Source organism: Haemaphysalis longicornis, unplaced genomic scaffold (assembly GCF_048455015.1).
Source record: "Haemaphysalis longicornis isolate Haplotype H1 unplaced genomic scaffold, Haemaphysalis longicornis Haplotype H1 scaffold_1, whole genome shotgun sequence".
Classification (NCBI taxonomy): domain Eukaryota; kingdom Metazoa; phylum Arthropoda; class Arachnida; order Ixodida; family Ixodidae; genus Haemaphysalis; species Haemaphysalis longicornis.
This window is the reverse complement of record NW_027526203.1, coordinates 279,956,480-279,979,305: the sequence shown is the minus strand read 5'-3', so window position 1 is coordinate 279,979,305 and position 22,826 is coordinate 279,956,480. Positions and strand designations below refer to the sequence as shown.

The 22,826-nt window shown below is 47.9% G+C and overlaps 1 protein-coding gene, 1 long non-coding RNA gene and 1 pseudogene across 4 annotated transcripts in view; 2 read left to right on the top strand and 1 right to left on the bottom strand.

Moving 5' to 3' along the window:
* LOC144146717 (sushi, von Willebrand factor type A, EGF and pentraxin domain-containing protein 1-like) overlaps nucleotides 1-22,826 on the top strand; it is a 759,548-nt gene that overhangs the window by 215,379 nt on the left and 521,343 nt on the right. For all 3 annotated transcript variants that reach the window (XM_077678646.1, XM_077678652.1, XM_077678657.1), the window contains exons 2-3: nucleotides 5,556-5,642; nucleotides 10,651-10,686. In XM_077678646.1, the coding sequence (XP_077534772.1) occupies nucleotides 5,556-5,642; nucleotides 10,651-10,686 (123 nt within the window). The remainder of the gene's footprint in view (nucleotides 1-5,555; nucleotides 5,643-10,650; nucleotides 10,687-22,826) is intronic.
* Nucleotides 1-22,826, bottom strand: part of LOC144146737 (uncharacterized) — a 94,872-nt gene that overhangs the window by 51,632 nt on the left and 20,414 nt on the right. The window lies entirely within an intron of this gene.
* On the top strand, nucleotides 1,022-1,091 carry LOC144156402 (U5 spliceosomal RNA; annotated as a pseudogene).

Genomic DNA, 22,826 nt, shown 5'->3' with positions numbered 1-22,826 from the left:
CTCGTGCCTTATTTTAGAATGTAGAACTACGTTATCGAATTGGGGGGAAAACACGGTAACAATTTTGGTTTCGCCGGCGGCTACGTATGTTAATCTTTTTTTTTTTTTTTTTTTTTTTGGGGGGGGGGGGGCGGGGGGCGGGAGTGAGACGAAAGAACCATAACGTGAAAAGAGCAAGGGCTATAGAACAAGGTTCTATTCCGTCCGCGTAGCTATACGAGATGTATACTGTTTTGTGGGCAAATATATGCGACTGACGAAGTCTTCCGTTTTTTGTTTTTTTTTTGTGCCTCTTGGTTTTTTCGATCGCGTAACCGTAGAGACATGCTGGAGTTTCAATCCTTATTCTTCTTCTCTCTATCTCTCGCCTCCATACCTCTTTTATTTTTAAAGACGAAACAGAGGAGCTTAGGGATTGAAAAGGGAAATGATATCGCTAGCACGTCTGGCCGGAGCCCTCGATACCTATAAAACACAAAGGTGTGCTCAGAAAAAATCCTCCCTAGACGTCTGTTACATTGGCGAAATGACCAAAAATCTCTGCTGCGTTCTCTATGTCGTAGGCAAAACTTTGTGGAGAGAACCGCTTGAATTATGCATACGACAACTACGCATTCCAGCAGGCTTCTGGAGCGAAGTACACGTGCGTATGCAGCTCCCGCGATTTGTTTCCCGTATATGTATAGCGGAAGCAGCTAGGCGCACGGCTCGTGGCTTTTCGCGCAGCTCGCACACCCAATGCTTCAGCAGCTGCCCCTATCCATGTGAAGTTCTCGCGAACCTTTTCGTGCGACGTTGCTTGAACGTCAGTAGGCTCAACGTTGCGGTTAGCTCACGTTAAGGCTGGGTATAGCCGCAAAAATAAGAAAAAAAAAAACGAAGTAAAAACGGGAACAAACCTGCACCAGCTAAGCTATGGCAGGATAATGCCAATTAAAAAACAAATGAACAGGAAGCCGAGGCTCCAAAGTCTTTTAGAAGTAAAGCCAATAAGCTACAAAAAAAAAGGATTCATCGCTCAGGTCTCTCCTCAAATCCACGCAATAATCTTTCGCATTTTACTAAAGATTACCGCGGGGAGGGACACTCCAACATTATCGCATCCCCACTCGAGGAGAGTTGCCAGTAATGATTGCAGCTGGCGTCCGAAGCTCACGGTAGATTCGCCAATTCCCATTTGGCTGCCACGTCAACATACCCACCGACAATTATCACATACCCGCGGAGGGGAATTGGCGAGTTACGACGACAGCTTCCGCAAGAAGTTCGAAGTCGATTCACCGATTTCCATCGGCGGCGACGCCAACATGCCTGCCCGCACTTACGCTTTCGAACATTACCCACTTAAGCTATCTGTTTTTTGTCTTTAAATTTGAACTTTGACGTGATGTGAGGCGTGCGTAGGATGGAGGTACCGGGTGTTGCATGTGCTTACACACTTTTCTGAGAACCCTACCGACCGCTTCTCAGCTTCCTCGAAGAGGCAGATTTTAGTGCTCGGCTCTGAGACCGCTACGAGGCCGCGAATTGTCACTCTCAACGACTTGCACACACATAGTCACAATGTAGAACGCTCTCGCCCTTATTTTCGCGGAGAAACATTTTTTGGCGCAGTGGTGCACGTGCACGAATAGACCCCACCAAGTTGGGTGTTTTTTTAATGGGGATAACATGGGGAGCGGTTTTTCGGTGGAACCTTTACAGCGACAGCTGTGAATAGATTGTTGTATGGGGTACATTTTGTACATTTATGCGGGTACTTCTACTCAGCGAGTGTCTGTCACAGGGTTGGCTTGGGAGCAAAGATATGCAGAAAACATCCCAAAACGGAGGTAATCACGAACACCTAAACAATAGAGGTGCAGCATTAGAGAGACGTGCAGCATAGAGGCCATTGTGGAAAACATTGCGAGTTTTCAGACCTGAGAACACGTCGTCCTACAGAAAATATTATTGCTATTTTCTAGGTATTTAGACGGAATTAAGTTTGTATGGGTGCCATAAAAATACCGTCGCCCCCTCCCGCCGGAAAAAAAGAAAATAAATATGCTGATACATTAGCAACAGCAGTGCAAATCACTGGTCCCAGCGTTTCCTCCACAAGCAGCGACAACGGTTTTTCCAACCGTAAAAAAAGCGTGGCAGAGTAGATGTCAACAAAATCATTCCCGCGCAGCTTGCGCCTGAATCTCAGAGGGCAAAATGCTTTTGGGCGTACGAAAACTACGAAAGGGGCTGACTTCGATATGAAACGCGCTCCGCTGTCGCTGTAAGTTAGTGGCAGGCATGGCTCTGTACGTGCGCCACGGGACTTAGTGGAGCGAGAAAAAAAAAGTAATTATTTTTCTCTTTCTCTCTCTCCCTCTTGTCGCCCTCGGGGAATCTCGCGGTCAGGATGGGTTATTTCTCTCAATCACACAGATGTGAAGTAAACAATTGCCGCGCGAGTGGATGGAAGCTTTTCATTCCTTAAAAGGCCCACAATGGCGGCGCAAACTTGTCTGTGATTATTAATACAGTAATTAATTGAACAACATACACAGAATGATCGTACTGCATTGGGGCTTGCTCTTACCGAAATGAGATCCCTGCGATACATATGTGGTGCAGGCTGGGAACCTCTGTCCCTCTCACAGTCACCTCACCTCACCAAGATGAGATGCGTCGTTTCAGCGGTTCAGTAGTAGAGAGCCATACTGGAAATTCGTTCTAATCAGCTACACCACGATTGGCTATGCATTGCTCAATGCTGGTATCTCTATTTAGGGCACGATAATTAGGCTTCTCTGTTCAGATGGCACGTTACTTTGTTCTTCGCACTTCCGAAAGAGTTACGCTGAAAGTAACTCCCCCCCCCCCCTCCTCCTCCTTTCTTTTTTTTTTTTTTTTTTTTTTTTTGCGCGCGCAATTTTCTTATAGACATCAACGATCCGTCAACGAATTCATTCTTCCTCACAGCGAAGCTTCTCCAGAGTGAACGCGCACCGTGTGGTTAAGTTCGAATGAGTTCGAATGAGACTACGGCGTAGCTTTGCCCTGCGGAAATAAAACTGAGGAATCAGCCCCGGGGATTAGCTTCAGGAGTGTTAACAGTTGTATGTTGTTTTGTTCTCGATTACGTGGAAGGTGGGCTGTATAGGACACCCGGGCGAATTCTTGAGAAGTCGCGTAATGCGGCCGTTGCTCTATTTATGTGTGCGTGTGTGTTGAAGTTTCTCGCTGAGTGCTTCACCGGACTTTCGTCTCAGCAATTCAGCCGTCTCATGGTTCATCGTACAGGGAAGAGCAGGCAGAACTGGGGCTCAGAGTCGCGTGCATACGCCTTACTCTGTGAGTTCATTTATCGTAGGAAGGAACGAAAATCATGGGGTTAGATTTTGTAAGGGCGGAAAAAAATTCAGGTTCTCTCTTCGTGTGTGTGTGAGTTAGAAGGAAAGTGCTTTCGACGTGTTCAACTGTAAAATTTACTCCACGGCTTGGGCACTGCAGCGAAGGTGATTCCACAGGTCGTCACGTTCCAGCGAAAATTTCTTTCCCATTCGCCAAGCATCGCAGAAGACACGAAGCGCTGATTTCAATTCTTTTGAGAAACTTTGGAACTTATCATAGTGAGGGCCATGTTCTTCTAGCTAAACAATATTCCTCCGTCAAGTTGACTCTAGTTATATTGATCTTACGGAACGGAGGCGGCAATAATGGAGATGTAGTGTCGCCAAACACTTTGTTGACCCACTAGCCCGAGGGTACGAATAGTACTATGCACTGCACGAGCCTGTGTCGCCTAGTCGTACTTACCGACTAGGCGACACAAGCTCGAGCAGGACAGCCTTGCGTTAAATCTAATAGACTCTATTGAATCCTCGTCCCTTCGGTTCCCAGTCCAGAAGATCAATATATTTCCAGAAGATTGCGAAGTGCGCATAGGCAACACAAAACAAACGCGTGCTCAGCCGAGTTTCAGCAATAAAGGACAGATTGCCAGGGCCGATGAACGGCTGTTTCCTGAAATTAGCAAGATTTACGCATGTAGTCGGGCGACAAACAGAAAGGACACGGAGCGAGTTCTGTACTCTCCCTGCCTGTCGTCCGATCGGGCACGGCACATGAAGTCTATTTGAGCTAAGAACCCGCCCAACAGTTAATTTGTATGCAACCAAGTCACTGTGCGGCTGACATTCGTTTGACTGAAGTAGACACGGCAATGGAAATATAGTGGTTCAACGTACCAATGTCTGATAACTACTTTTTTTATGGCACGAATGGAAGCAATCAGGTCTTAGTCTGTCTTAATACCAATCACTAAACCTAAGGTTAGCATGAAGTTTTGAAGCAAGACACGACAGATGCAGCTGCGATGCATGCAGTGTCAGGATCCGCATGAACTAAACACGTATTTAGTGTCTCATTCGCTGCAATTAAGAAAAATGCCGTGGAATTAAAATTTCACACTGCGAAGTAATGCCCGTGCTTAAACGGGTGTCACAGAGGAGGCTATGGAATACATAGACCATTTAGAACTCCGAGTGTCTTTAGCGTGCGACAAAATCTCGTGTATATGGGGCATTATGGGTGTTTTGTTTTGTTTTGTTTTTACCCTCCATCACAAATGAAGCCGCCGCGGCCACTAAGCGAATAACAAGAAGATCGTAAGGAGCCTCATGTGAGGTATTCCTGATAGTGCCAAGCACTATGGCCGCATGCGCCACACTTAGGGCCCTTCTAGGGTTTCGTGCATGGGTCATTTACTGTTGGGATGCTTTTCTGCAATACACAATCAATATGGTAAAGCCAATCTTACAAAGTCCAAGTCACTGTACAGTGGGCTTGACTGCTATACATCGAACCCTTTTAACGCCGGCTTTGCTACTATCCCCAAATGAATAGCTGGGAAGACGTATTCTTAAAGACAATATGAGCAGTGATATCTAAATTTAGAGGCCTTAGGTCATTTTATTATAAGCCTCCAGAAGGACCCTTGTACCCCAAAAAAGTATTCTTAAGTCGTCTTCTCTACTAGTATCGCATCGGCAGCAGAAATACCACGCAGCGCTTATAAACGCTGTTTCTTCTGTTTAAGTCCTTTCTGTAGTGCGGTGCGCGAGCGAAGGTGTCCATCGAGAAGGTTTGCAAGCAACGACGCAGGTTGCTAGTACTATACTCCCAGCTACATACTTTTCCGCCTCGGCAATATCAGAATTCCTCGACAGAACCTCGCGCCAGAGAATTCGTTGGCAGCAGGCAACGGCATTTTAAAAAATCGATTGCGTATCAAGCTAAATGCATTTTGTTGGGGTCCTGGGTGAAATGTGTGGTCTTTTGAACCGAATAAAAGACAGTCGAGGTGTTCATAAGTCATCAAGTCACTCTGGCATTTCTTGTGCTTAGCGTGAATTGTGCTTAGCATTTCTTGTGCTTAGCTTTTTTTTTTTTTTTTAGCCTACGTAATGCCCGCACCAGGCTTCAACGACAAAGTGTTCGTTCTGTCTCACTTGAACTTTTGGATGCCTCTCCTTCAAGAACATTTCACAACTCCCTGTCGTTTATTCCTTTCGCAGACGCTTACCACATCCGGGCGTTCGGCAGCAAAGGCGAGTCCAGGAAGAGTTCTCGACGTCACACAGAATCCTGGTACCTGCCTCGAGGTATGAGCTACGCTATGTGTCTAATTTTCGTCGGTCATGGCTTACTTATACAACCCGCTTTTAAACGCTTATGAACAACGCTCCGCGAGATCTTCCGTTGGCTGTTCTCTCGATGCGATACGGCAGAACCAGTTTCAGCCAGTAAAATATTTATGTAAATAATAACGTCCAAGGAGACTATTCTATACGTCATGATGTCTCCCAAAAATCTACAGTAATTCATTAAAAAAAGATAACGTCAAGATAACGCAAAACATGTTTATTGCGCTTCTTTTAATGGTGTTGAGACGTTTAGCCTTGCAAAAGTTTACGAATATGCATCAGTGGCGGTGTAGTACCGTAGTGAGCCCATGCGTAGCCTCATTCTCACCAATGTTGGCACACCTGAACGAGGAATTTCACCAAAAAGGAACTAATCCTAAAAAGAAGCGGGCTTGAATTAAGCACATATCGTTTCAAATTTTTGTTGAAGAGTTCGAAGGACCTTAGATAAGGAGAGAGCAGGCGCGATAACTTGCTTATTAGATCAAGACATTACATTTATTAACCTGCACTTAATATGAAACCTAACTTTCTTCTTGTTATAACTTTTTGCCCTTGGTCATGACGGAGACGATTGGGCCCGTTTAATTCGCGATCTAGTTCTCTGGACTGCTGAAAAGAGCCAGTTGTGCTCTAGGCTGCCGCAATTTTCGACCCTTTGAGCGCGCGAAACGAGAACCGAACGGGCACGCCACCGCGAACTTCAGCCGTTACAAAACAGTGCCAGCGAGCTATGATAAAAATGTAGGGAAACGTTGCACTGAAGCCACGAAAACGCTAATCCCGTCACCTAGTCACGCATGTGCTATGCTACGCATGTTATTTTCCAAACACACACACAAAGCAGGCAGTACTACTGGGCCATAGAAGCTGAAAATTACGGACGTTCTTGATGATTATGGGGTTTTCACGCACCGAAACTGCACAAGTTATGAGGCGCGCCGTAGTGGAGGGCTCCGGATTAATTTTGACCCCCTGGGGATCTTTAACGTGCGCCGAAATTTCGAACACACGGGTGTTTTTGCTTTTCGCCTCCGTCAGAAAAGCGGCTGCCGCTGTTGGGAATCGAACCCACGTCCTTGTGCTCAGCAGCATAACGCCTTAGCCAAGGAGCCACCGCGGCGGTGGATGTTCTTGTCCGAAGCTGCCATTTCAGAATAACTAGCACTAATCCACTTGTTAGGCACTGTTCATTCCTACCCCGCAATGACGCTGGAGCCTCGATTTACGTGAAATATCGGCTTTTAGTGAAATACGCTTATAACCGGCAGGATTCATTCGGACAGGTAATGTCTGCTTATTTGAATTGATTCCAGACTAATTTAATATGTTCGTGTATGTAAAACATTGATTTTAAATGACGCTAAAGCTCTAAATTAGTGTAGAACTCGCATAAAAAAGCTTTTGACGCATGGGACGCGCTGTAGGGCGACGAAAAGTTTCCTCAAGATTTCCCTTTTCGTAAGAGTCCCTAACGTACACAATGTGGCCAAAATTGCACAGAAAGTGGCTATATTGTTACAAAGCATACCCGACCATAACACGGTTCAACCACATCCACAGCATTAATCGGTCCTCCATTTTTTTTTATTCTTTAAATTGGGGTTTCACCCTCCAAAACTGAACCCGAGGTATACGAAACGCGCATGCAGTGGAAGGCTACGGGTTTAGATCGATTGGGGTTCTTTAATAGGCGGCGGAGCCTCGATACACAGGCGTTTTTATTTTTCGCTTCCATCAGAAAAACGGTCGCCTTGCGCGGCCTACCGGAATAGGATGGCCACCCACCGCTCCTAACTCTTTCTCTCCCCCTCCCCTCTCCCTTTTTCTCAATAAACGTTTTCCAACAACAAGCAGCCCGAGGTCTAGTCAACTGTTTCGTTCGTGGTTGACCAACGCCCTAGTAACAGCCAAAGCGGTAAATAGAGGATTAAAATAAAAAATGAACGCGTCTTTTTTCAACTATGAACTTTGAAGGTATGCGACATTTTCAGGTGTATGACATTCGAAAAAGGAAAGCTTGAAGCGTGTAACGTTATCAATCTCCTTGAGTCCTTAGTATTACAGGTCCTTAAAGGTTACAAGCACCGATACCACAAAAATTGTTCGAAATTCGCACATATCTACAATCTATAACGTATTGCGATAAGTGGAAATTGAATTCATACTGTATATCAGCGTTGTTAAAGAAAATATCGTCATCATCGGGATTGATTCTAGGGTTTAACGCGCCGACGCAACGCAGGTGATGAGGCGCGCCGTAGTGAAGGGCTCCGGATTAATTTTGACCACCTGGGTATATTTAACGTGCGCCGAAATCTCGTACACACGGGCGTTTTTGCTTTTCGCCTCCATCCGAAAAGCAGCCGCCGCGGCCGGGAACCGAACCCGCGTCGTCGTGCACAGAAGCACAATGCCTTAGCCACTGAGCCACCGCGGCGGGTTCATCATCATCGTCATCATCGTGGTTGTGTCCACTGCAGGACGAAAGCCTCTCCCAGAGATCTCCAGCCACGTGTATCGAGTGCTAGCTGAGTTCACCTTTCGCCCCCGAATTGCCGTAACTTCAAGGAATACTTGTATTATTTTCATAACAATGTCGAAATTTTCAATCGTTTTGTCGCGAAACTGTTTGCGACAGCGTTATCTGTACAATTTTCTCGCTTGTTCAGTGAGATTGGTCTTCGCAGTCTGGCGCTGCTTGGCCTAGACCAGCTGCCGGTACGCCTTTGTGCGCGCGGAGAGTGCTACGCAGAGGGCCTGAAGATTTCGTGTAATGCGTTGGCTGGGGGAGGGAGTGGGCACACCATGGTTTAGTGCACGTCTTTACGTGGCGGGAACAGACCGAGTGTCTGCAAAAAATGTGTAAGTAATAAATTCATAATTGATTACTTCCTGAGTGCGCAGGATAAAATAAGGGCACTTCTTCAATGTCAACGGCATCTACAGACCACTGTCGTACGCAGGGATTGAAAGGGAGGGAATGGTCTGCAGGTAACCCTCCATGCTCCCAGTCTGGAAGTTTTGGTTTGGAGGAGGGGGGATAATACACGGCCAACGATTATTACTTGTTTTTTTGTGGCAAGCGATACGCCAAGCTTACATGAATTCAGTGTCTGTTCTCACCGCGACGATCATCATAAGTTTTGGCTTTCCACTTGAATTTATTTCTTTTTTCTTTTTTCCCCCCCCCCCCAATTAAAAGGACCGTGCAACACTTCTGATGAACGCTTTAATTCTTGTTTTGTGCCTGAGAGCACTGCTAAAACTACAGGTATTGCAAGCGCAAAGCGTCACTGCGAGATTTGCTCGTCGCAGGAAATACACCATCCACTATCGGCTTTGCTTTTGTTGCGATTTTTTACAGGCATTGCGAGCGCAGAGCGGTACAGCGAGATTTGCTCGTCGCAGCAGATACGCTTTCCAGTATTGGCTTTGCTTTTGTTGCGATTTTTTTAGAAGTGTTTATCGAATGCGTTCATTGCTGCGACTGAAGAGTGCTGGCCAATAGCCGCGGCATAGCTTGAACACACCACTCGTGCGCCCAAACAGCGCCCAAGCTGGTAAAAAGATAAATACCTTTTGAGGAAGTTTCTCAGTTATCCGATGGGCAGTGAGCATGACTATTTTGCTGCAGTACTCTGTGACTTCCTAATCTAAGCACGGAATGAGCTTGTTGATACGTTCTGGGTGCACTAAACATTTAAAAAAATTGATGATAGCGTTGCAGAGCTCCGTTAAATGCTGCGACTATCTACAATAGTCGCCTAAGGTAATGGCTGACCATTTATTCATCGTTCTACGGCTGATTTAATGTAGAACGAAGACAACTGACCATTCACAATAAAAGGGCATATTCACAGACAAAACACATGACAGACCGACGGGAGTGACGCTTTCCCCCCGTCTTTCTGTTTTGCCTGTAAATCTGCGATGTTTTGTGAATGCTATGAACCGCCTAGCCCAGCAGCAAGTGTTATCAAGACACTTGACCATGTTTACGAGAAACCCAATACAACGATATGAATATTGAGGAAGTGATGGGCGACGAGCCACATCCCACGAGTTTTATCAAGACGAATACGAATCTAAACTGCTTTTGGATAATAGAGTCGCGAGGGAAACGCAATATGCATGGCAACTAAATGCATTGCTGGTGGTGCGTACGTGTATGGATAGGAATGGCGTCAATGGAAGTAATCCATAACTCCAGCGAAAGCGACGTATCGCGCAGTGAAAACAAGACATCGTAAGCGTGTCGTATGCGGAAAAAAAAAAGGAAATTCGTCGCTTTGCAGAGCTTTGTATCGCGAAGATTACTTTCACGTTTCCGTTTCTAAACTAGCCCAGTACATTGCCGTATTGTAAACTTTCTCCTAAACATCCGAACACGCTGCGACCACTACTAGCGGTAGTAATAAGCCTGAAGGCGCTCTTACCAAGCAGGTGTACCACGAAAAACAGACTGTGTTCCAACAAATCTATACACATGTCATTTTTTTTAAGCGTATGTATATTTTTTTATCTTCAGAAGCTATGGTTAACGACCAGCGGGCACCAAATGTAGGAAGGTGGCTTTTTGTGCCCCTTCCCAGAAATGCTTCGTCCGCCTTCTGCACAGGGACGGGGAGCGAGCAATCCGTTGTGTCGCCGCTCCCGCTTGTGCGGCAGTACGATGAAAAATAGCCCCGTCCCCGCTACTCTTTTTGGGCTGCCGTATATTATTACCGGGGAATAAGGGTTTGTTTTGTACAGGGTAGCTTTTCCCTTTGTTTCGCATCGTTAGTTGAGCCCGAAGAGTGTATGGTTAACAAATGAAACATATACCTGATTTTAAACAGCGGCTCATTCAAAAAAGACGACATTTTTGGAGCCGTACTGCGTTCCGCAAACATTTCTACAAACACAGTCAGTGCAATTGTGTGTTTACACGTCTTTTTATGTGTGTGTGCGCCTTTTTTTGCAGATGCACCCCAAGAATTCGAGGAGGAGACGACTGACGGTAAGTTTCGTACGGACGAATTTCGTCAGGCTGCGTTCGCCTGGAAATGACATTGCTCGACTAAAAAATCCTGTCCCGAAGTTTAGAGCATGCTGCATTGGGCAGTTCTCTGGCTCACTGTGTGGCGGCGCACTACCGGCACGGTTAACGAGGACTCGAAGGGAAGAATTAGGCAACGTGGACGTTCATAGGGATGTAAGACCAGATATAACTTTATGTTCAGTGCTGCAGCGAGTTTCGGCGGTCCAGAATGCAAGATACGTGGCCGGAGTTAAGTTCATACAGTCAATGAAGTAAAACTACCCCGAGAAGACACCGGCGCGCACCAAATTGATAAGAACCTAAATTTCGGAAATAGCGCATCTTTTAGGGGCGAAGCACCTTGGGGGCTCGGGCTGTCGGCATCTCCCGTCGTCTCATGTAGTCACGGTACTAAAACACAGGGACACCCGTTTTCCAACGCCCCGCGCTAGAACGCTTTGTGCTTCAAAGATACGGGACTTACAGCAAAGCTGTATACCTCTACCCACCAACGGCTTCATCTCTGTGGGCAAAAACGCCAAGGCGCCAGGGCCTAAGACGCTGAGTGCTCAGCACCGAAACCGCATTATTGATGATAAGGCGCCTGTGAACAATGCCCCCCCCCCCCCCCCCCCACCGTGTGTTTTGGGCAAAGATTGTGTTTGCAGATTATCTTTCAAGGCTAGGCAGGATCTAGTGACACTAGCCCAACTCAAGCGGCAAGCCAGCCTTCTCCGGCGCCCAATCAGCGCGCGCACTGTGGCAAGAGAGAGACTTACACAAGCTTTGAATACACTTATGCACTGCATGCTTCGCCCCTCCCCTGGTTTAACGTTAGTGGAGATGGCCTGGTTTTTTTTCTTCCGAACTTCAGAGAATTTGTTAACTTTGAGGGAAGTTTTATCGCTACAAGCGGGGACGTAGTGCGTCTTAAGCGTAAGTAATCGGTTAAGTTGGTGCCTTACAGTTTCACTTCTTTCTCCCGGAATACGTTTGGTATTTTTTAAATCTACAAGTCACGGGAGATTCTGTATAAATATTAATCCTGTTGCTGCCATAAACACAATGATGGAACGTACACATGCATTCTTCAACTTTTGCATTTCTAACAGAAAATAAATTCTGCAAGGTTGAATAATTTTTCTATCCCCTAAGTTTGGATGTGCAATAAAAGAAGGAAATTTTTCTTTCCTAGACACGTCGGCGAGAGCGAACGTGAAAGTTCGACAAAGTAACTTAAAGCGTAAAAAGCAGCTACTGAAAAAAGCATGTTTAATCGCAACAGGGAAAACTGGCCGGTTAAACGAGAACACATACCATGAGATGTAATCTTATTGATGAACTGTTTTTCGCTCCAAGAAAAGTCCGCAGATCCTATGAGAGCGGCTGGGCAGAAAACTGTGACTAGGCGCAGATCAAGGGGAAGGGGGGGGGGGGAGGTGGATTCCCCCCCTCCCCCCCCCTTCCCTTTCAATATCTGGTTTCTGTGCCCAACGACACAGAAAATTCACTGCCGATAAAAAAATAACCACAGAAGTTTCGGAAAACATGTTTCACAGGTTCTGGGAATGGTTGCGGCTATTGAAAAAGGAAGTTAAGTCATCAATTCATGTTAGTCACAAACAGAGTCGATCGCGATAAGGCGCAGCTGCATGATTAACCATGGCGAGGGAGGGTCAACAGGTGAGCTTTTTTTCGAAATCGCAGGCTAGCTGCATTTCACCTCTGCTGTATGTGCAGCGAATAGAAAGAAGGGCTGGGCAAAGTTTAGGGAAACCGGCCCTAACGTCGGCATACCGCTGCACAAACCTTAGCCAAAATGATGAAATAAGGTTGTTTCTGGAATGTCACTAAGCACACACTGTTAATTGAGCTTTGGTCGGAGGAGCCGATAGTAATTCAGCTTCCAAGGCCCAGCGCGCACTCGACACTTCGCGCATTAAGTCCAACAAGTATATAGCATAAATATTGGCAATTCCGAAAGCGATGTTCTCAGAACAGGTGTCTATTAAATGAAGTGTTGGATTTCTATTTTGCATGCATGCAGGGCTCCCAGATAGCTCAAATAAGCACTCCTTCATTAAATCAACCACACGGGACAATGGAACGTTGCTCACTATGGGGAAGTTCCCTGTCACAAAACTAGAAAAACCGCGCCCCTCTCTGCCCAACCTACGCCCATTCTCTTTGACATCGTGTTTATGTAAAATTGAAGATAGCACGGTAGTAGTAATAATAAAAATTTGCTGCCATTAGGTGGAGAGTGCACCGCATGGTAAGCACGCAATTAATCCGGTATCTGTGGGAGCCCCAGCTGCTGGCACCGACGCATTACAACTTGTGGCCTGAACTGTCTGTACAAGACGCGCTATTCGGTCTTCTAGGAGATTTGCTTGACAAGCAGTCTACTCAACCTCGTACTGGGGTCGGTATTGAGATAAGAACGGCTTTTGACATGAGTTCAGTGTAACAGGCCTCTTACGAAGACCCGAGAGCTTCGCATATGCTGGAGAATTTACAACTTCACCGCAGCCTACTTGCAATGCCGCACCTATCAGGTTCACATTAACCAGGTGACTAACACTATACATAAAAACAATTTTGAAGGGCCTGAAGGCTCAGTAATTGTGCCTACCCTTTTCAACACAACCTTCCGTGCAAGTTGGGAGCAGTAGCTGGCCTCAAGCACCGACGACGTGGCCATGCGGCCATATAGACGTTTCCTCGGGGCACAAGAGGCCACGTTTCACCAGGCGTTACACATTATATATAATTACACGCTTGATATCGGCCTCACTACCGCACCACATAAGACCGAATGAGTGATCATTTGTTGTACCGACTGTGGGCTGGAAGTCAGGAGGGCTCCAGGAAACCGTTCACCAGGATCCTATAGGCGCGTACCTTAAGGAGAACTGCACCGGTTCTACCTCTTCTAAATGACGTGCAAGACATGTAAGCGAATTCTCCACGTTGTGAGACGCATTTCAAACCGTACACGGGGCGACAGCGAAAGAGAGATGCGGCGCGTCGTACAAGCAACTATTGTAATTATCATGGCCTTCGGACTGCCATGCCGCCCTGCCTGTCGAATGCACAAGTTTGCACCCGAGAGGCTGCTTCATTACGCATTGTGCATTGTCATGTGGCGTACCCATTGGTGAACGTCCTCAGTCTGATTAATTTACTGTCCGAGACCACGCACACTCATCGGCACGCGCACGAAGTACGGCATCACGCAACAGTAGCCAGCCGTAACCCGCTTCGTCGACTTTCATAATGTGGGGCACGAGAAAGCCACAACTGCTGCATTTCGGTCAACAGGGCTTGTTGAGTCGTATTCTTGGCTTATTGTAAACATGTCGATGTTCCCGTGTGGGCAGGCGATGCTTTGAGCTTTCCGCACGCCTGCTTCATGTCAGCCTATGTCAGGAGCTCCCAGTTTTTCACTTCAGTTCTGCACAGCATGTGTGTTTCATTAAGCATTGGGCTCAACATTCTATTCTCACAGGCTATGTCTAGGCACCACTATGATAAAAAAAATTAACCGATCATGAAGCACAGTTTTCATACAGGCAGCAATGAGTCCTTGCACAACCTTGCAAATATAACCCAACTTACGGCGCAGCAACAGTTTCAACGGCTGTCAAAGAGTGGCATGCTTTAACACAATTTATAACCAAGGACGATAACTTTTGTGCCCATAGGAGTAGAACTGAAAGCAAATATTTGTTCCCTGAGTACTTTTATACTCTATTGCACCATGCTGAAGGCACTCATTTGCATGGTACCCTCAAGGATATTGACTTAAACATGGGGATTCGCAGTGCTAGCATCAGGTACCCCGAGTACACTTTGCATGTGGATGGGCCCTGGAAAATCATAACGCTTATTAGATATGGAGTCTTTGCATAAACTTCATCAGGTGCAGCTTTCCGGCTGCACCTGATGAAGTTCTTTCAGAAGTGATTACTCTGGAGTAATTCAGCGTGGTTCAATGAATTTTTGCACAGCTAATGCTGGGGGCGAAAGCTTGCCGTTTCCATAGTTTCGAGTTTAGAACGTTGTTTAACCATGCTCCAGAGCCATTCAAACTATCCATTTGAAATGTATGGGCAGTAATGTTTGACAATGAATTACACGAAACCTATTCAGAGCTCGGCAAAAGGTTTTTTACAGCCTTCATATCCAAGTCGACTCCTTGCTCTGTGCGAAATATCACTTTTCTGCTACAGGTTTACTAGGATCCTGAACCACTGGCCTATCCAAAATATTTTCCTTCGAAACAATATACCTATCACCAGCCAAGGAAATTTTCGTGTCCGCGTCAGCAGAAAACTCCCAGGCTACACAAACAAACGAATGGCACCGCCAGGGATTGAACCTGGGCCCGAATAGAGAAGCGGAGCGAGAGCCCGTCGTCTTGCCGACTAAGCTACGCCCACACGTGGAAACGGGGAGACGGACGGTGGTTTGTATTCAGCGTCTGGGGAGGGGAAGGGCGCTTTGTGGAGGCGACACATGAAACAAGAGTGAGGGTGAGGCAGTGAGAGAGATGACGCAGTAGGCGCGCGTGTCGCTCTCTTCCTCACCCTTCGAAAGACGCTCCTATCTCATTTTCTCTGTGCCGACGCTGCTGCGTTTGGGAAGCCGCCCCCACTAATCTCAGGTAACAGCTGGCAGAGTCTCTGGTTTCACTCTGTCTAGAGCCATGTGTGTGAATTCAAGTGACGTCACATGGGTAATCGTAGTGGGTGTCGTTTACAGCTTCGCAGCCCTACCACCTTCACAGCGTGGATTGGAGAAAATTTTTTTCGGGGGGTGTCATACACCACCGGCAAAAAAAAGCACGAGGAAAGATCGCCTCTTCGCTAATATCATTTTATTTTCCCATCTAATTTTCTTACTTCGTTTCTGCATGTTAATACACCGATGCGGAGTGTGAACAGCGTGGGCGAAAAAAAGGCCGAAGTGCGGAGGGGACAGAGGGGGGAACGCACCGCTAAGAATATTTCGGGAGGTGTTTTGGCACCGACAAACCCCCCCCCCCCCCCCTCCGCTGGTTACGCCCCTGTCCGGAACAGTCAGATTTTTCAGCAGAAAAGCTGGAATGTTCTTGCTTTGTATGTCTTCTGCTCGTTTATTTGATAGTTCACAACTGAAGTGAATTTCGCACTATGACAGCATAACCAGGCTGACCAGCATACCGTTCCGCCCCATCCGAGACTATGATCGCAAAGTTTGTCATGCTTTCGCACTGTGGCCCCGCACTTCACCTACGTAGGTAACTCTAGCGCATAAAAAAATTGAAGCCGGTTCCCCGCCTGCGAAATCTGCTGAAACAGCCGAACTGACTTCGGCACGCTGGCGGCCTCCTCACACAGAAGCGGGGGTCGCTCACAGCGCCACTCGCCGCACGTATGTACTGGAAGCTTACCCATGGAGGTCTGGTAGTTTATCGGTACATATAAGTGGGGTGGTAGCACGCCGCGTGTTTCGGCGCAGGAGCCAAGACTGCGCACCGGACGGCCATCGCATATTCTTGAGACCGCTTCTCGGCCCGCGGTAAGGGTCCGAAGGTCGCGGGCCGCCGGTGGAAGCGTACTACCGAAGGAGTACGGCCCCTCACGCTCGCTTACGGCAACCTTTCGTTTGACTACGGCAGGGTTATTTGGCGACTTCGGCACGCTGGTGTCCACTTCTTACAGTATCCACTTCCTGCAGAGGAGGGGGTCGCTCACTACGCCATTTGCCGCGGTATGTGCGTACTCGAAGCTGACCCTCGGAGGTCTCGTAGTTTATCGGTGCATACACTGGGAGGGAAGAGGACACGCACCTCGTGCCGAGATTTTGCACTGGACCGCCGTCGATGCGGTGGCGCCATCCGACGGCCCAGCAGGGTGCCTTTGCCCGAACGGCCATCGATGCGTTGGTGCCATTTGTCGGCCCTGAGGGGTAACTTCGCCTGGCGTGACGGGCATCATCGCCGGACGTTGCCCTAATTATCTCAGGTGATATATGCATATATATATATATATATATATATAGCGAATCAGAATAGGAAATGAGGGGCTCGTTGAAAATAACACAGAAATAAGGGTTGGCAGTCGAGAAAACCTCGGAAAGCAAAGGGGAGGATGTGGTAGATCATTGAAACAGATTAAGAATTTGGAAAGAAAGAAAGAAAGTGAAGAAAAAATGCCCGCCAGGTGGGATCCGAACCCACGATCTTTTTTTTCTTCACTTTCTTTCTTTCTTTCCAAATTCCTAATCTGTTTCAATGATCTACCACATCCTCCCCTTTGCTTTCCGAGGTTTTCTCGACTGCCAACCCTTATTTCTGTGTTATTTTCAACGAGCCCCTCATTTCCTATTCTGATTCGCTACATGCATAGCGAGGGCCTCTGTTCTGGCAGTCTTGTTGCCAAAGGGAGCTTAAGAGGGTTCAAAGCTGGTCGACCACTCTGGACATGTCGTAGACACTCGAGTCACGACCCGAGGGTTAAAAAGAAGGTCCCCTTCACCCCGATTAGTCCGAATGGCGCTGGCTACCACCCCCAAGCGCAGGAAACAAACATACCTAACATAAATACCCCAGAAAGTGAATGGGAAAATCGCCCCGCCGGTAGCGTAGTGGTTATCGCACCAGACCGGTATTCTGGAGGTCGTGGGTTCGGATCCCACCTGGCGGGCATTTTTTCTTCACTTTCTTTCTTTCTTTCCAAATTCTTAATCTGTTTCAATGATCTACCACATCCTCCCCTTTGCTTTCCGAGGTTTTCTCGACTGCCAACCCTTATTTCTGTGTTATTTTCAACGAGCCCCTCATTTCCTATTCTGATTCGCTACATGCATAGCGAGGGCCTCTGTTCTGGCAGTCTTGTTGCCAAAGGGAGCTTAAGAGGGTTCAAAGCTGGTCGACCACTCTGGACATGTCGTAGACACTCGAGTCACGACCCGGGGGTTAAAAAGAAGGTCCCCTTCACCCCGATTAGTCCGAATGGCGCTGGCTACCACCCCCAAACGCAGGAAACAAACATACCTAACATAAATACCCCAGAAAGTGAATGGGAAAATCGCCCCGCCGGTAGCGTAGTGGTTATCGCACCAGACCGGTATTCTGGAGGTCGTGGGTTCGGATCCCACCTGGCGGGCATTTTTTCTTCACTTTCTTTCTTTCTTTCCAAATTCTTAATCTGTTTCAATGATCTACCACATCCTCCCCTTTGCTTTCCGAGGTTTTCTCGACTGCCAACCCTTATTTCTGTGTTATATATATATATATATATATATATATATATATATATATGTGTGTGTGTGTGTGTGTGTGTGTGTACTGTAGTTGCCCTTAGATAGAGTGACGCTAAACAGCATGCAGGGAGAGGGTAATGACAAACGTGGCTGTCACTGTCGTAGTCATTTTATGATTGTTTTTACGACATTGCGTTTAAATACGTCACACCGTGTCAGATCAATTAGCCTGCAGTTAATATACTCTTCGTAACACCATGCAATAACGCCTATACGAGAAAAATTACGCCCATCTTCCCGCGAGGAAACCCTGATGTGATGCGAAGCATCAGGGGGGAGCGTTTGGACTGACGCTGGTATTGGATTGCGTCAGTCCACTCGCTGAAGGGACTGTCGCTTCCATCACGTCTTCATCGGAAGAATGAAGTCAAGCACGCAGTCGTCAAGCAAAATGACGCGAAGTCGAACCAGAGCGAGCGCTGACTGAACCGCCGCAGCGCGCTACCCGCTTTATATTCACAGCGCCTGAAGGAGAGGAGACAGCGGAGGAGAGTCGCGCATGCGCGCACTTGCGCGACGGGAGCGGAGCCAAGCGAGCGAAGCGCGCGCACGCAGCTGTTGTTTATGATAATGAGACAGAGTGAGAGTGTTGCGCACAGCTGTCGGAGAGAAGAGCGGAGGAGAGTTGCGCATGCGCAGGTGGCAAGCGGACAACGCCGCGACGACGCAGGTGGGACATGCCTCAGAGCAAGAGATGCGTCGCATCTAAAAATGAAGCCTGAGAGTAAATATTCCTTTTCGTGCCGTTAACCTACGATTTAAAACAGTCATTTGTATTGTAAGGGGTAATTGCCAGGTCGTCAGTACACTGATGCTTACCGCTATGGTATCATCTTCAGAATACTCACCCCTCAGATCGTAGGACTTGAACTTCAGATTCAACGTTTTGGGAGAGAGCCTTTCAATCATGACAGTTTTTTTTTCTGACGCCAAGCACTATCTCACACGGCAGCACATAATGTGATTCGCATGAAGCACTTTCTCTCCCTCGATTACGCAGAGGTGTCTTTCCCCTCCCGTGTCTCCACCTTCCCACCAAAAAATGCGACCCATTATGGCTCCAAATGAAGGCGGCGCAAACGAAACAGACGGAGGACATCTACAGTTGTGTGGCTTAAGATCTGGGCCAGAGAGCGCACTACTGCGGGGTGTTGCTGAGTCTATAATTGAGAGAGAGGGAGAACAACATCTTTATTGGCCGGCTACATTAGTCGCAGATACCAGCCTCCTGTAGGGGAGGCGGCATCTATGACTGCTGGCGTTGGAGGGCCTCCATCGCGAACTCGACGGCTCCCCGTTGAGAGTCTAAGTCTTCCTTGACCGCTAATCATTATTCGAACGAGCAAGGAGCTGTTAGGAGCTCACCGTACGGAAGACGTTCGGATTTGGGTATACCTTGGCTTCTGCTCGCAGTCCTCGCCATCGTCATTACGGTGTATCGGGATCCGGACTGGCGTGAGCATGCTACCGTGTCAGCATTTCAAAGTGTTTGTTTTGTGAGCGTCGTTGCATGCGAGGCGAGCGTTTCGGCTCGTGGCGTCATTCATCATTTGTTAGACAGAGCCTGCGGCGGTTACAAGATGCGGATGATTCGAAAAGTAATTTGAGAACAACAGAACCAGGGTGGGTCTCCAGAGTAGGAGCTGAGTGTGTTGCCACTGCGCTACCTACGCACGTTGCCAGCGGTGGAACAAGAGTCATCATAGTGCATGCTGCGTGACGGATGTACGCGACGGCACGTGGGAAGAACAGGTGTACGCCAGTCACGGATAACTGTGATTCTGGGGAAGCTGCGGCGTGAAGTGTCGCCAGTCTGTCTGTTGAAGTAGTAGCGCCGAGAGGGGAAGAAACGAAGGCCCAGAAAGGGGCGCAAACACAATGCAGCAATATAGAAGCGTGTCGAGGTCATTTTTCCTCAATTGGGAAAGAAACGAAACCCAAGAGAGAGACACAAATAGAGGTAGCAGTAAAGCAGTAACGTGAAGCCGCCCGTAAGCAAATTTCAGCGGCCCAAGGAATCTTTTTGCTACTTTTTTACTCCCGATTCCAGGTGCGGGCGCTTCTTGCGAGTGCCGCCGCCGTCGTTTCCCTTTGGCGGTTATGACGCGTTGGTGGTTATGACTCGATGACGTCTCGGACAGTCATATTGAATTTGTTATAGTGTCCCCTCTAATCCCTGAGGTTACGAATCTATATGCACACCACTCTTTACCTTGCGTTCTTTTTCTCTCAAAATGTCTATAATAGATATGCCTTGAAATTATTTCCCGACTTCGCGTTCCGTCTGGCCATTTTAAGTATGAAATAAAGCCTGTACGTGTCACTGCTTTTTATGGCATTACTGCTCACCCGCCCCTTTATCACGCGTACTTTCTGTCGTAATGGGATCGTAAGGCGTTTTTATTACTCAAGCTAGCTTTTAGTGATTATTGTACTCACTTTCTAAAATAATTGTAAAAATAATAGGCTGATGATGAGGAACCTAAACGGAGACAGAGAAGGCAAAGAGACGAAAAAACCAACAACAGAGAAACAGCAACGGAAACTTTTCGTACAGCAGGATAATTAAGTAAGCACTCAAGGGTAAAACAAGGAAAATTGAACAACAATAAAAATGCAGTAGATACGGCACCGAAACCATTAGCGAGACGCGGTCGAGTGGAAAGGGGCGATGTGCAATCTGACAACGAGACCAAGATGCGCGACCACAAGACAAAACCACAAAGCTTTGTCGCAGCAGACCGAGGTCGGCCGTGCGACCGCACCATTGGGCAAGGTGTCCACCACCAGGAGACAGCGGGCTGCAAGAACTGCCTTCACCCGCTTCGCTGCGCGCCCTCCTCTCGAGCCGCGGTCCAAAGCGGCGGCAGGACCGGGCCCTCCCGCGCCGCCAATAGTCGCGGCCGCAGAGCGTGCACCAGTGCGGCGCTTATCTGACGCCGCGCAGCAGGCCCGCGGTCGGGCGATGAGTCTTGCCGTCTAACCGAGCACAGCGCAGCCACCGGATGGGTTACGGCACCGCAAGAAAGAAGCTGGCCGTTATCTCGCGACCACTGTGGCATTGGTCGACTTCCCACGGTGCCACCTTACTCGCCTTCGGCCCCAATCTCCTCAGCGAGGTTTATCTGCTCGGCAGCCTTGGCCGCCGCCTGCCACCATTGCTGTTTGTCTCTCTCCTTTCGCCACCCTTCTTCATTTCCGTGCCCATTTCTATTTGCCACTATTTGTTTCCACTCGTCTTCCGTCTCTGCGTTCTTTTCCCAGCAGTTTGTCTTTCCTGATCCTCTCTCGCACCCTGGGGAGTCGGCTGCGTTGAGCTGGCCGGGAGTTTTGTAACCGTCCTGCTGATCGGTTTCGGCGACACGGAGAGAAACAGCAACCCGCTATCGAAGCCAGTCTGCAATAGTCCTGCGAGGGGGATAGAAGCAAGGCGACTGGGGACAGCACAGGTTGCTGTTTTTATTGTTCTGTTTTTTCTTCTTATTTGGGGTTGCCGAGGGTGTGGGGAGTTCGTCGGTGCTCAACGCGGCAACCATCTGTCGCTGGCGATCGAATCACGCCATGAAACACGAAGTCGGTCCCTTTCCTTTTCTATGGGCTCGGAAGCCTCTTCTCTCCTGCTTTCACCGCTACGTTTCGAGGCTCCTCCAGCTGACACCTTTATTTATTCCCCGTTGCACGTCTCTCTCTCGCTCTCTCTCTTTTTCCCTCCTATCTTGGGTGCATGTTCCTTCGGCAGCGGGGTATATCGCTCCCGTGAAAACGAGTATCGAGTGAGAGCCTCGATGCTCGTCTGGGATGCCCCGCGACCTGAACCGTTAGTCTTTTTTTCTCCTAGCCCTTCATCCTCCTGGTGCACTCAGCTCCAAAATAAACGTTATAGCTACCATCAATTGTTATGCCATTTTTTTGGGCGAATGCGTTTGAACATTGAGAAGGCATGGTAATTCAAGAGAGCGTTAAAATAAAACTAAAAGTCTCATGCGGCGATGTGGGCAGGACGGTGAGCGCAAAACTCAATTAACTTCGCCTTCAGTCTCTGCCTTATATTTTTCCTGCTGGGAATATTATCGTAATGCCTGCCTTGACGCGTACACAGCAGTGCACTGGTTGAAGCCATTGCTAGCAGCGTGGCAGTAAACAGTATTGTACCAGCTGTTATTATCTGTCATTTTGTTCTCAGCAGAACAGACTGCCCTATTAATGTTTTGCTGAGGTCAGTTTGAGTATTTCAATTATCGGTATTCGACCAGGGACAACGCGTACTGGTCCATGCAGGTGGGATGTCGCACCGAAGGGCTGCAACAATTATGACCAGCTGAGTGTATTTACCTCAACGGACCTTGGAAACCTTCATCGATAAAATAGAAAAAGAAAATTTCATTCTCAGCTTGTTTCAACTTAGGCGTTTCAATCGATTGCTTGTACGGTTTAACGCGCCGACGCAACGCAGGCGATGAGGCGCGCCGTAGGGGAGGGCTACGGATTAATTTTGACCACCTGGGAATCTTGAACGTGCCCCGAAATCTCGTACACACGGGCGTTTTTGCTTTTAGCCTCCATCAGAAAAGCGGCCGCCGCGGCCGGGAATCAGAACCGCGACCTCGTGCTCAGCAGCGCAACGCCTTAGCCACTGAGCCACCGCGGCGGGTGCGTTTCAATCGAGATCTTGACCAAATGGGACGAAAAAATACGCAATTGCGATGGCATTCAAATGCAATATAGGACACTTAACCAGCCAAACGGCTATACGTAGAAACACACACACACACACACACACATATATACATACATACATACAGAAAGCA